Here is a 13,815-nt window from a genome sequence, read left to right as displayed (position 1 = left end):
TCTCCTCCAGCAACCCTCAGTTTGTTCTTTGTATTTAAGAGTCTCTTATGGTTGTCTCCCTCTCTGTTTTTATCTTATTTATTTTTCCTTCCCTTCCCCTATGTTCATCTGTTTTGTTTCTTAAATTCCACATATGAATGAAATCACAGAATATTTGTCTTTCTCTGACTTATTTCACTTAGCATAATATACTCTAGTTCCAACCACATTATTGCAAATGGCAAGATTGCATTCCTTTTGATCACTGAGTAATATTCCTCTCTGTGTGTGTGTGTACACACGTATGTACATACGTACACATGCCACATCATCTTTCATTAGTCGAAGGACATTGGGTTCTTTCCATAATTTGGATATTGTTGATAGCCAGCCGCCCCTCTTAATTGGACTCCTAAGCCTGCTAAGGTCAAAGGCTGGTTTCCTCTGCTGTCATGCTGACATCATCTACCTTGCTCTTTTTTCTAGGCCTCTTGTGTGGACAGCCCTGGGACAGGGCTGGCTATTCATTTGTCCTGTTTTTCCCTTAGGACTTGTATCATCCATGTCCCATGTAGTTGCTCAGGGCTTACAGAGAAGATGGACTTACAGGGCTTACAGGATGGACATGACTCCAGATGTGGCAAGGTGGACTCAGCGGGAGAAGGGATGGGCTGGTCCTGGTGAATGGCTGGAGAGAATGTGCCATCAGGGATGTGCTCAGATTACACCAGAAACCTGTCTTTATTCACCCCCACTTTTCATGTCATTTCCACTGGCCGCACTTCATTACTACCTTTTTCTTCTCTGGTTTGACACTTTGCCAATTTCTTGGTTCTTCTCATCGTTTCTACTATGACTTTAGTGCAGTGATGATCATCACCTCTCTGACTCCTCATCTCACCCACTTCTCTCAGTGTTCTTTCTGTGTGCTCTAGCATTAGCCATGAGATATTCACGTGTCCTTACAATGACATGGAACAGCAGCTAATCTGTTGCAGCTGGATTTTAGTGGGCTTGGATGCATGCTTCTACTCAGCATCTCATCAGCAGTGGCAAAGGTCCTGCCAAAAACCGTTGGCACAGAAACGAGTTGTAGTCCTCATCTCTCTTCCTTGTCTCATATGCTGTCTTTGTTTCCTTCCCTGGTGGGTTATCCACCAGTCTGTGACCTTAGGATCCCAGTAATGCACAACTGAATTCCAACTCCTGTGTCTGGAAAAGCATCCCATAAACTTGTGCCTACACGAGACAGGTGCATATGAGTGACGGGCTTACCCCTCACTGTAGTCACCATGTATTTCATGAGAGTTTCTTTGCGTTCAGGTTGCTGCTGTGGAGCAGAGGATGCGGAGGCACCCCTTGAACAGAGCGTTTCTGTAGGTGTGTCACAGGCCAGCACGCCCAAGGCAGCTCTGTCTTCCCGGAAGACCCACCCTTGTGACATGTGCGGTCCGGTCTTGAGAGATGTTTTCCGCCTGGGTGAGCACCAGGGAAAGCCAAGCAGCCAGAAACTGTTGAGGTGTGGGGCATGCGCAAAACGATTTTATTTCGGCGTAAACTTTCAGCAGCAGCCAGAGCAGCACACGGGAGAGAAACCATTCAGAAGCAGTGTGGACAGGACCTCTTTTGTGAAGAGCTGTGGATTCCATGATTCAGGAAAGCCCTTTACCTGTGGAGAGATTGAGAAAGACTTCCTGCCTGGCTCGGGGCATCTGCAACAAGGGGCCATTCATACTGGAGAAAAGCCAAACACAATCAGCCAGTGCAGGGCAACTATACAGAGCAGGAAAAGTCATTACACCTGGGGAGAATGCAAGAAAGCCTTCGGTCCGAAACACACGCTTTCTCAGGACCAGTGTTTTGTGTGCAGTGAATGTGGGAAAACATTCAGGTACAAATCTTCATTTGTTATCCACCAGAGATTGCATACTGGAAAAAGGCATCACGAGTTTGATGAATGTGGAAAATCCCTTCGGCAAAGCTCAACCCTCAGTCAACATGGAAAGACTCACTCCGGATCCAGGCAATACAAGTGCAGCAAATGTGGGAAATCCTTAAGCCACAAATCCGTTCTCATTCATCCCCAGCGATGGCACGGTGGAGAAAACAGTTATATGTGTGGTGAATGTGCAAAATCTTTTAGTCAGAGCTCAGTGTTGATTCCATGTAGAGTTCAAACTGGAGAAAGGCCTTATAAGTGTGGTGACTGTGCAAAATCTTTTACCTCTATCTCTGCCCTAAGTTATCATCAGAGATCTCACACAGGGGAAAGGCCCTATGAGTGCAGTGAATGTGGGAAGTCTTTTATCTCTAGGTCTGACCTCCGTTATCATCAGAGAGTTCATTCTGGAGAAAGGCCTTATGAATGCAGTGAATGTGGGAAATCCTTTATCACTCGTACTGCTCTCCGTTATCATCACAGGGTTCACACTGGGGAGAGGCCTTATGAGTGCAGTGAATGTGGCAAGTCCTTTACCCGAAGAAATAACCTCATTATACACCTAAGAGTTCACTCAGGTGAAAGACCTTATGAGTGTAGTGAATGTGGGAAATCTTTTACCTTTAGTTCCAGCCTGCGTTATCACCACAGAGTTCACACTGGAGAAAGACCTTATGAGTGTAGTGAATGTGGGAAATCTTTTAACAATAGGTGGACGCTCATTCGACACCGGAGAATTCACACAGGAGAAAAGCCGTATGTGTGCAATAAATGTGGGAAATCTTTTACCTGTAGCTCCACCCTCCAGTATCATCATCGAGGTCACCTTGGAGAGAGGCCTTATGAGTGCAGTGAATGTGGGAGATCTTTTACTACTAGCTCTGCCCTCCGTTATCACCAGAGAGTTCACACTGGAGAAAGGCCTTATGAGTGTAACGAATGTGGGAAATCTTTTATTTCTAGATCTGACCTCCATTATCATCATAGAGTTCATTCTGGAGAAAGGCCTTACGAGTGTAGTGAGTGTGGGAAATCCTTTATCCGAAGAAATAACCTTATTTTACATCAGAGAGTTCACACAGGAGAAAGGCCTTACAAGTGTAGTGAATGTGGGAAATCTTTTAATAATAGGTGGACCCTGATTCAACACCAGAGAGTTCACACAGGAGAAAAACCGTATGTGTGCAATGAATGTGGGAAATCTTTTACCTGTAGCTCCACACTTTGTTACCATCAAAGAGTTCATGAAGGTAAAAGGCCATATGAGTGCAGTGAATGTGGGAAATCTTTTACCTCCAGTTCTACCCTCCGTTACCATCAGAGAGTTCACACGGGAGAGAGGCCTTACAAGTGCAGTGAATGTGGGAAATCTTTTACCTTTAGTGCCAGCCTTCGTTATCATCACAGAGTGCACAGTGGAGAAAGACCTTATGAGTGCAGCGAATGTGGGAAATCCTTTAAGGATAGATCACAATTCAATAAACACCGGAGAACTCACACGGGAGAAAGGCCTTATGAGTGCAGTGAATGTGGGAAGACTTTTAGCCAAAAATCTTCCCTGTCAATACACCAGAGAATTCATAATAGTGAACGGTCTTATGAGTGTAGTGCTTGTGGGAAATCCTTTACATCTATCTCTGGCCTTGGTTATCATCATAGAGTTCATAGAGGAGAAAAGCCTTATCAGTGCAGTGAATGTGGGAAATCTTTTACCAACAGCTCCATACTGATTCGACACCAGAGAGTTCACACAGGAGAAAGACCTTATGTGTGCAGTGAGTGTGGGAAGTCTTTTACCAGTAGCGCTACCCTCTCTTACCATCAGAGAGTTCATGCAGGGAAAAGGCCTTACGAATGCAGTGAATGTGGGAAGTCTTTTACTTCCAGTTCCACTCTTCGTTATCATCAGAGAGTTCATGCAGGAGACAGGCCTTATGGGTGTAGTGAATGTGGGAAATCTTTTATCTCTAGCTCCAAGCTACGTTATCATCAGAGAGTTCACACTGGAGAAAGGCCTTATGAGTGCAGCGAATGTGGAAAATCCTTCAGGGACAGTTCCCAATTCAGTCAACACCGGAGAGGTCACACTGGAGAAAGGCCTTATGAGTGCAGTGAATGTGGGAAATTTTTTACACGAAAATCTACACTCTCTCAACATCAGAGAGTTCACACTAGAGAAAGGCCTTAGGTGTGCGGAGAATGTTCAATTTCCTATCCACTGTAATAACTCTGGAGGGAGCTTTGAGGAGTCCTCTATCTGGACTGAATCTCAGACATCTAAACATGCTCAGTGGGAGATCCCTTGTAAGTTTCAGTGACACCCTAAGCTTGTGTAAATATGTTGCACTTTCCATACTGTTCAGGGCTCTTTCCAGATTTAGGTCACAGCTAGATCTTGTGCCCAAAGCCTGTTCTCCTCTACCGCCTGGCAGGTCCCCAAGGTGTGCATTAGTTCACCACCAGTGTGTTCAGGGAGGCTGACCTTTGTTCTCATGAATTGGAGCAAATTAAGAGTAACCTGAGCCCTTAGGGGTCAGCTTCCCCATCTCCTTGACTACCTTCGGCCTGAACCTGAATCATTGATGACCCAGAGAATATGAGTTTGGCTGGCAGCTTACAGAGAATAACTACCTTTTTCAGGGACATGATGGTCTCCTGTGATACTTGTGAGATGTTTTTCCAGTTTCCAAGTCACAAACTTGAGAGTGGTCTGCTGCACATTGCTTTGGCTTAAACAATAATCAAGGCCCTTTTTTTTTAATGTTTATTTTTCAGAGAGAGCACACACGAGTGGGAGAGGGCCAAGAGAGAGAGAATCTGGAGCAGGTTCCAGGCTCTGAGCTGTCAGCACAGAGCCCTATGTGGGGCTCAAATCCACAAACCATAAGATCATGAGCTGAGCCAAAGTCAGACGCTGAACCAACTGAGCCACCCACGTGCCCCTCAGGGCCTTACTTTTTAAATCCTTTTTAATCTTGAATGTTCTGCTTACTCTGTGGGGTAGTTTATAAACAGATTTGGGCTCAACAGCCATCAGAGGGTGAACTTTTTAGGAGTCTCAAATTGTCCATGCCTGAGGAGGGAGAGGATGATGGCAGAAAGTAGCTTGCCAGCCTTGACCAAATCTGTATCACTGCCCCACAACCTCTGAAAAACTGCAGGGCTTTTTCGTTTTCATTTGAGGTCTGGATGCTTTGTGTTTTAGGAGTCTCAGTGATGACCCCAAGCAGGGGACAAGTGTGAGACCCTCAGAGGCTTTTGAAAGCAGCATGAATTTTTCACTTACTCAGAGGAGCTATCACAGGGGATGTCAGTACTGATGAGGTGTTTTCTTCCACAGCTCTGCAAACAGCCATGTGCCCTGATGTCCACAATCCATTGGGCCAGGGTCACTGGTTGTAAGACCACAGGCATCTGGGGAAACCATAATTCATAAAAAACACTGGCTTAATAGGGAGTGGAGGAAACTGCAGCCAACTTGATGGAACGTGCCTCTTCTAAAAATGTGTCCAGGAAAGTTTCTGTGACCATGACTTTGCAGGATCAGTGTGTACACAAATCTCAGGACCTCCGGGCACATTTATCTTATGTAGCTAAAGTAATTGTCAGAGAAAAAAATAAAAATTAAAATCAAAAGGTTTTGTGGATTCTGTGATGTTTGCCTCAAAGCCGTTATCACACAGACAGGAAAAGAAAAAAAAGATAAAGGAGGATCTATATTCCTGGGATGTGGAGCATTCCTGTTGACTTGTATGGAAATATTCTTCACTGTTCTCCACATTTGCTGCCACTGAGGTGATACCCCCATAGGCGTGGGGAAGATTGGTGGAGTCAGTGTGCCAAACAGGTTGCCAAACCTGTTTTCCAAAAAGAGTGGGACAATCTATCTTGAGCTTTATTCAAGATACAGCCTACATGTACTAACCTGCATATATTTAAAGTATAATTTTATAAGTTTTGACATAGTTCTGAACGTCTAAAGCCATCATCATAGTCTTGATAATAACCATATCTGTCACAGTATGTTTACTTAGGTCGTTTTATAATCCTTGCATCTCCCACCTCTGTAGGTAACCATTTGTTTCTCCTACAATAGACAGATTGAGTTTATGTTTGGAATTTATGTGTCACAATTACTTTGAGACTCCTCAATGATGCTATGTGAGTAGTGGGTTTTATTCGTTTTTGCCGAGTAATATTTTTGGATATACCAGTTTATCCATTTATCAGTGTACGAGGATTTTCTTTTTTTCTAGATTTTGACTACTGAAGATAAGGCTAGTATAAACATTAGTGCTCTCTATGTGAATGTATGTTTCCTTGATCTTCTGTCAGTAACTTAGAGTGTAATGTCTGGGTCACAGGGTAGGTAAATGTTTTACTTTTGATTCTACATTGTGCATCTTCCCAGCAGTGTCTCAGAGTTCCATTTCCTCTGTTTGGACAATCATTTTAATTTTAGTCCTTTTAATAAGTTTTTAGTGTTCTCTCACTTTCTGCTTAAATTGCATTTCTGTAAGGATTCACAATGGGCATTTTTTCCAACGTTCATTTGCTATCTACATCTTTGGTAACATGTCTGCACATATCTTTTTCCTATTCTTTGAGCTTTGACTATTTCCTTTAAGAAACAGGACAGTGAAACAAGTGTGTGTGTGCACAATTCACAATGGGATGGACACTTATGCTGTACCCTTTTAAATTTTTTCTGCATTAACATATTCTCCATCACATTCTTAAGTCCAGTCATTGAGGAATACAATAAAGCCTTTCTTTGTAGTGGTTTACCCATTTTCCTGCTTTATCACCATCGGTGACCATTGGTTGGTGGGCTGGAGCAGGTGGGCGATAACATTACATCAGGATGGGCTGGGTTAGACTTTACTTTGAGTCCCAAAACCTGGCGGGGTGGAGGGTGGAGTGGTGGTGATGTAGAGGTCATTGATCACACTCCCCAGGTCCTGGTCCAAGCTGCCTATGTTTAATTCTTGGATTCCTGGCCATAATAAAGACCCACAGGCAAATGTGCCCATTGGGGGCCTCAGTTTTCTTTTATGTATAATGGGGATTAGGAGCTGCCCCACCCCTGGTCCTTTGGAAGATGTGAAGAGCTGTGTCCATTCCTGTATAGCTCCATCTGTAGGGGGCATCCTAGAGCCAGGCACCTGTAGCTGTCCCAGTTACCACCAGATGCCTATGCTCCCACGTGTGTGCTGGAAAGAAATGGGGTGTCTCAGAAGCCCAGAAGCCCCTGATCCAAATCAGTCCCCAAAACCCACCTGTAGGGAGGAGGGTCTGCACAATACCAAGGTCTTGGTGTGGATTCCCCAGCTAGGAATATCTGAGCAACTAGCTAGGGCCCCCTGAGCCTGTTTGCTGACTATGACATAGAAGCGATGATGGGGTTTACTTGAGCTCCTGGGAGCATCAATAAACGTAACAAAACCCTGAGCACTTAATCATGCTGGAATCCCATAGGACTTTGAGCTTGTATATGATGTTTTATATCAAGTTTTTAATATGAATATTTCCATAACTTTCCTTTTCACAGTTCTCTCACTGTGCTTAACTCTGATTTATTGGCATTTATATTGCATTAGTAATACCCTAGTTTTGTTTGTTCTATAGAGTGCCCCATAAATCAATGTTTACTGTAGAACTTTGACTAATCCATCTATATATGACCTAGTTTATTTTCTCTTCTGAATCACTTTATAACTGAAGCCAAGAGCATGCTTGTCAATTGGTGGATTATCACAGAAATATTTTGATTCATTTTCATATATACTGGGAGAGCTCTTCTTCTGGACCTCTACTTGCCCTAACTGCTGAATTAATTCTCCTCACACCCTCTTAAAACAAATTCATGATGCTTAAATGCAAAATGATGAGTACTATTATAAAGGTGTGTTATTCCACACCAGAGATTCTTTTCATAGTTACCTTCTGGGTTCGTTAAGGATCACTTTTTTTCTTTCCTAAAAATTCAATGCAGGTTTTATTTAAAATTTATATTGTTTAATATGATGTAAACAACAGATGATAGTTGGAAAAACAAAAAGCATTCTTATTTTAATGAATATTCATTTGAGTGCACTGAAAAGCTTCCAAATACATTTTTTAAAAATTCAGTGAAATGTGGCTGGTAAAAGTGTAAGTGATAAAGTATTAAGTATTCTATAAGTTTTCTACAATTAGGATGTTTTTGAAACATTTAAAATTTTCAGTCTACTTTAGCTCTGAATGGGTTAAAGGGAAGTTTTTAAATCAAAATGAAATCAAAATGAAATTTTTGTGTAGGTGTGTGTGTGTGTGTGTGTGTGTGTGTGTGTGTGTATCTCCATATATTGGATAGTTTCCACAAAAAATTGTTTTAAATTTTTGCCTAATATTTTATGGCTTGTGTGAATACTGAAAATATCAGTTCTGTTTTACATTCTGTGTTATTTTTGTGATTAATTTTTTAGTTGTATTTTTGTATTTTGCATATATTTTTATTTTTAAAAAGTGAAAAGCATATTTTGTGGCTTTAAATTGAGATCTTGTTTTGTAACGACTTGGACATTTAAAACAATTTTTTAAATGTTTATTTATTTTAGAGAGAGAGACAGAGTGTGAGCAGGGGAGGGGCCGAGACAGAGGGAGATACAGAATCCAAAGCAGGCTCCAGCCTCTGAGCTGTCAGCACAGGGCCTGACGTGGGACTTGAACTCACCAATGGTGAGACCATGAACTGAGCTTAAGTCAGACACTTAACCGACTGGCCACCCAGGCATCCCATGACTTGAACATTTCAAGTGCAGTTTTGTTTAAAAATTTTTTAAATAATCTTAGGCTTTTTGTTTTCATGTTAGGATTGGCGGTTAGGTTAGGTTAGGTTAGGTTAATTTTCTATTTGAACTGAGATATAAACTGATATTTTTTCCTTCTCATTTGCAAAATCCATCTTAATATTTATTTCATTATTTTCTCTACAAATTGATAATCAAATTTAATACGTGTATGTCTCTAAACGTTTACCAGTATGTAGAGGTCAGAGGTGTTCCCAGGCTGTATACTGTGTACCACTAACCCATTCTGGTTTTCCTTCTAGAATAAGTTTCTAGATATAAATGTAAGGTTTCTCAATAAAGTTACATTTACTATTTATGTATTTTGAGAGAGAGAGAAAGCAGGGGAAGGGCACCCCAAGCAGGTTCTGTGCTGTCAGCCCGAAGCCTGACATAGGGCTTGAAGCTACCAACCATGAGGTGAGATCATGACCTGAGCTGAAATCAAGAGTCAGACGCTTAGCCAACTGAGCCACCCAGGTATCCCCATTTACTACCCATTAAAATACATTAAAAAAAATTTTTTTTTTTAATTTTTTTTTTTTTTCAACATTTATTTATTTTTGGGACAGAGAGAGACAGAGCATGAACGGGGGAGGGGCAGAGAGAGAGGGAGACACAGAATCGGAAACAGGCTCCAGGCTCTGAGCCATCAGCCCAGAGCCTGACGCGGGGCTCGAACTCACGGACTGCGAGATCGTGACCTGGCTGAAGTCGGACGCCCAACCGACTGCGCCACCCAGGCGCCCCAAAAAAAATTTTTTTTAATTGAGGTATAGTTGACATGTAATATATTAGAGGTACAACATAGTGATTTGACACATACATCATGAAACGCTCACCATAAGTGTAGTTATCATCTGTCACCATTCGAAGTCATTACAATATTATTGACTGTATTCCCCATGCTGTATTTTCATGTCTCTGACTTCCTTATTTTACAATGAGAAGTTTGTACTAATCAATCCCCCTCAACTATTTTGCAAATCCCTCTTCTCCTTCCTCCCTGGCAACCACTAGTTTTCCATGATTCAGTTTCTCTCCTTTGTTGTATTGTTTTTTAGATCCCACACATAAGTGAAATCATATGGTAGTTGTCCTTCTTTGACTTATTTCACTTGGCATAATGCCCTCTACATCCATACACACTGTCGTGAATGGCAAGATTCCATTTTTTTTTTATGGCTGAGTAATAGTCCATTGTGTATATATACCACATCTTTATCCATTCATCTATCAATGGACACTTTAGTTACTTCCATATCTTGTCTATTGTAAATGATGCTGCAGTAAATGCAGGGATGCACAGATCTTTTTGAATTAGTGCTTTTGTTTTCTTCAGGTAAATATCCAGAAGTGGAACTATTGGATTGTATCGTTCTATTTTCAGTTTTCCAAGGAACCTCCATATTGCTTTCCAGAGTAGCTTCACCGACTTACATTCCCATTAACTGCAGGAGCGTTCCCTTTTCTCCATATCTTCACCAACACTTGCTTCTTGTCTTTTTGATACTAGCCATTCTGACTGGTGTGAGGTGATGTCTCATTGTGGTTTTGATTTGCATTTCCCCGATGATGAGTGATATTGAACATCTTTTCATGTGTCTGTTTGTCATCTGTATGTCTACTTTTTAAATTTTTTAATGTTTATTTATTTTTGAGAGAGAGAGTGTGAGCAAGGGAGGGAAGGCAGAAAGAGAGGAGACACAGAATCCAAAACAGGCTCTAGGCTCTGCACTGTCAGCACAGAGCCCAACGCGAGGCTCGAATACACGAACTGTGAGATCATGACCCGAGCCGTAGTCAGATGCCTAACCAACTGAGCCATCCAGGTGCCCCATGCCATCTGTATGTCTTCTTGGAAAACTTTCCATTCAGGTCTTCTGGAAATTTTTAATTGATTTGGAGCTTTTTGGTGTTGAGCTATGTGAGTTCTTTACAAATTTTGGATATTAACTCCTTATTGGATATATCATTAGCAAATGTCTTTTCTGATTCAGTAGCTTGACTTTGCATTTTTGTTGATGGTTTCCTTTGCTATGCAAAAGGTTTTTAGTTTTAGTCCTATTTATTTTTGCTTTTGTTTTCCTCATCTACAGAGACATATTCAGAAAAGTATTGCTGAGGTCAATGTACACGAGATTACTGCCTGTTTTCCTTTAGTAGTTTCATGATTTCAGGTCTTCTGTTTAGGTCTTTTTTTTTTTTTTTTTTTTTTCAATATATGAAGTTTATTGTCAAATTGGTTTCCATACAACACCCAGTGTTCATCCCAAAAGGTGCCCTCCTCAATACCCATCACCCACCCTTTCCTCCCTCCCACCCCCCATCAACCCTCAGTTTGTTCTCAGTTTTTAACAGTCTCTTACGCTTTGGCTGTCTCCCACTCTAACCTCTTTTTTTTTTTTTTCCTTCCCCTCCCCCATGGGATTCTGTTAAGTTTCTCAGGATCCACATAAGAGTGAAACCATATGGTATCTGTCTTTCTCTGTATGGCTGATTTCACTTAGCATCACACTCTCCAGTTCCATCCACGTTGCTACAAAAGGCCATATTTCATTCTTTCTCATTGCCACATAGTATTCCATTGTGTATATAAACCACAATTTCTTTATCCATTCATCAGTTGATGGACATTTAGGCTCTTTCCATAATTTGGCTATTGTTGAGAGTGCTGCTATAAACATTGGGGTACAAGTGCCCCTATGCATCAGTACTTCTGTATCCCTTGGGTAAATTCCTAGCAGTGCTATTGCTGGGTCATAGGGTAGGTCTATTTTTAATTTTCTGAGGAACCTCCACATTGCTTTCCAGAGCGGCTGCACCAATTTGCATTCCCACCAACAGTGCAAGAGGGTTCCCATTTCTCCACATCCTCTCCAGCATCTATAGTCTCCTGATTTGTTCTCTGTTTAGGTCTTTAATCCATTTTGAGTTTATGTTTCTGTATGGTGAAAGAACGTGGTTCAGGTTCATTCTTTTGCATGTAGGTGTCCATTTTCAATACCATTGATTGAAGAGACTGTCTTTTCCCCATACTACGTTCTTGCCTCCTTTGTCATAGATTAATCAGATAAGTGTGGGTTTATTTCTGGGCTCCCAATTTTACTTAATAATCTCAGGAATATTAGCATTTTTGTTTGAATTGTCTTTTAGTAATTTTATTTATAATATCTAATCTTCCTATATCAAAAATGGCTTATATCTATTTTTATTTAGGTCTGCTTTTCACAATTCCCATAAGTTTTTAGGTTTCTTTCAATTTTTTTAAAAAAAGCTTTTAGTGTTTATTTTTGGGAGAGAGTGATAGAGCGTGAGGCAGGGAGGGGCAGAGAGAGAGGGAGACACTGAATCCAAAGCAGGCTCCAGGCTCTGAGCTGTCAACACAGAGCCCAATGAGGGGGCTCTAAGTCATGAACCATGAGATGACCTGAGCCGTTGTAGGATGCTCAACCGACTGAGCCACCCAGACGCCCCAATTTCTTTCAATTCTTTTGTCACATTTCTTAGTATTTATTTTTCAATTTTTTATTTATATTTCATTAAGATATTTTCTCTAAATGTTTAGATGGGAGAAAGCTTCCTACAGGATTACCATTGATTTTTTACTTTATTGAATTTCCATGTTAATATTTCATATGATTTTAAAAGGATTCTCGGCTATAGAAATGTCATTTGTTCTAAGTATAATTCATAAATATGCCCTCAGCCTTAGAGCATTAAATATTCCAAACATATCTTACCACCCATCCTCTGATCCATATCTCTTACCACTTCCAGAGTAGACAGACACACAGCTTCTCAGGTAGCCATACCAGTTGTGACTTCTGCACTCCTGCTCTTTGTTCGCACACAAAAGAAAGGCTAGTGGTTTCCTGACCATCCCCAGCTCAGTTTTACCTGAGAACTTACACATCTTGGTACATCTCCCATAGTACGCTCCACACCTGTTTGCACTGGTTGCAAGAAATGGTAATATATATATAAAACCTGACATGGATTTCAGTCCCTGGGCTTTGGGTTTCTCCATGATCTCCAAACTCAAGGACTGGGGAAATGGAATTTAGACTAACAGGGAACCACAACCCTGAGAACATGCCAGTGGGGTCTCTGAGCGGCTTTGGAAGGCTGGACTTGTGTCTTCCTGTTCACGATCTTTCACTGGTCTCAGCGCCCTCAGGACGTAGGTACCACACCTCAGCCCGCCACTACAGCAGTGACTGCGCTGCACACCCTCTGTTCCCCAAGGGCAGAGGGTGGGTCCTACACCCCCGATTCCTCACGCGACGGCCCCCCTGTAACCCGCTCCCGCACTCCGTCACGCCGGCGCTCATACACGGAGCCCCCGCCCAAGAGCGCCTCCCCGGCCCGGACACCGGAACCTGGGCCGCAAGGACGCGAGCAGGCGCCCCGCGCTCGGGCCTGGAGGGTCTGGGGGGAGGGGGAGGGCCCGGGGGCCACGCGTTTACCTCAGCCGGGTCCCTGCGCGCGGCTGCCTCCATCGGACTCTGTGAGCGGAGCAGACACCCGGGCCAGCAGTCCCTGTCCCGGCCCCGGAGTGAGCAGCCCGGGCGGCGTCGCCGAGTTGCGAACCCGCCTCTCTGCCACGCGCCCATTTCTCTTCCATCACCTTGGTCCCATCCTGGCGCAGGAGAATCGGAACACACCCTAGAGCAGCAAAGCAGCCACCACTGGGAGGAGACCGGAAGTCCCGACATAAGCGATGAATTTCGGCGGAAATGCTTCCGTTGGCTCAACTCCGCGCGCGGTCTTCTGGGTAATGTAGTTGGGGGCCCGTGGAGACCGCTGCAGAGATTTTCTCCATGCTGACCAATCAGAGAATGCAATGCGGCTCCCTAAGGGATCCCGGAAACCTAGAGAGAAGAAGAGTTGCTTCTTGTTAACTGCGGTGAGGGCATAATTTTGAGAGACTACAACATATCAGGGAGATTATTATACGCAGGATAATACCCATTGTTTGGAGTGCACTTTGGAGCCACTGTCCCTAACACCAAGCCAACCAAAATAAGTCAGAGGAAGTCCTTGTGGAAGGAATCACCTTTTAAG

The 13,815-nt window shown here is 42.7% G+C and overlaps 1 protein-coding gene and 1 long non-coding RNA gene across 5 annotated transcripts in view; one reads left to right on the top strand and one right to left on the bottom strand.

The window, feature by feature from the left end:
- The window catches only part of LOC109260430 (zinc finger protein 671), a 226,377-nt gene extending 219,672 nt beyond the window's left edge, over positions 1–6,705 (top strand). For all 4 annotated transcript variants that reach the window (XM_053906191.1, XM_053906190.1, XM_019439478.2 and 1 more), the window contains exon 3: positions 1,303–6,705. In XM_053906191.1, the coding sequence (XP_053762166.1) occupies positions 1,303–4,106 (2,804 nt within the window). In that variant the 3' untranslated portion in view covers positions 4,107–6,705. The remainder of the gene's footprint in view (positions 1–1,302) is intronic.
- Positions 1–13,489, bottom strand: part of LOC128778066 (uncharacterized) — a 32,501-nt gene extending 19,012 nt beyond the window's left edge. The window contains exon 1 of the long non-coding RNA XR_008423453.1: positions 13,218–13,489. This is a non-coding gene — a long non-coding RNA (uncharacterized LOC128778066). The remainder of the gene's footprint in view (positions 1–13,217) is intronic.
- Positions 13,490–13,815: the final 326 nt, after the last annotated feature.

This window comes from Panthera pardus, unplaced genomic scaffold (genome assembly GCF_024362965.1).
Source record: "Panthera pardus isolate Hobbes unplaced genomic scaffold, ASM2436296v1 HiC_scaffold_18, whole genome shotgun sequence".
NCBI lineage: Eukaryota > Metazoa > Chordata > Mammalia > Carnivora > Felidae > Panthera > Panthera pardus.
This window is presented reverse-complemented; position numbering and strand designations above follow the sequence as displayed.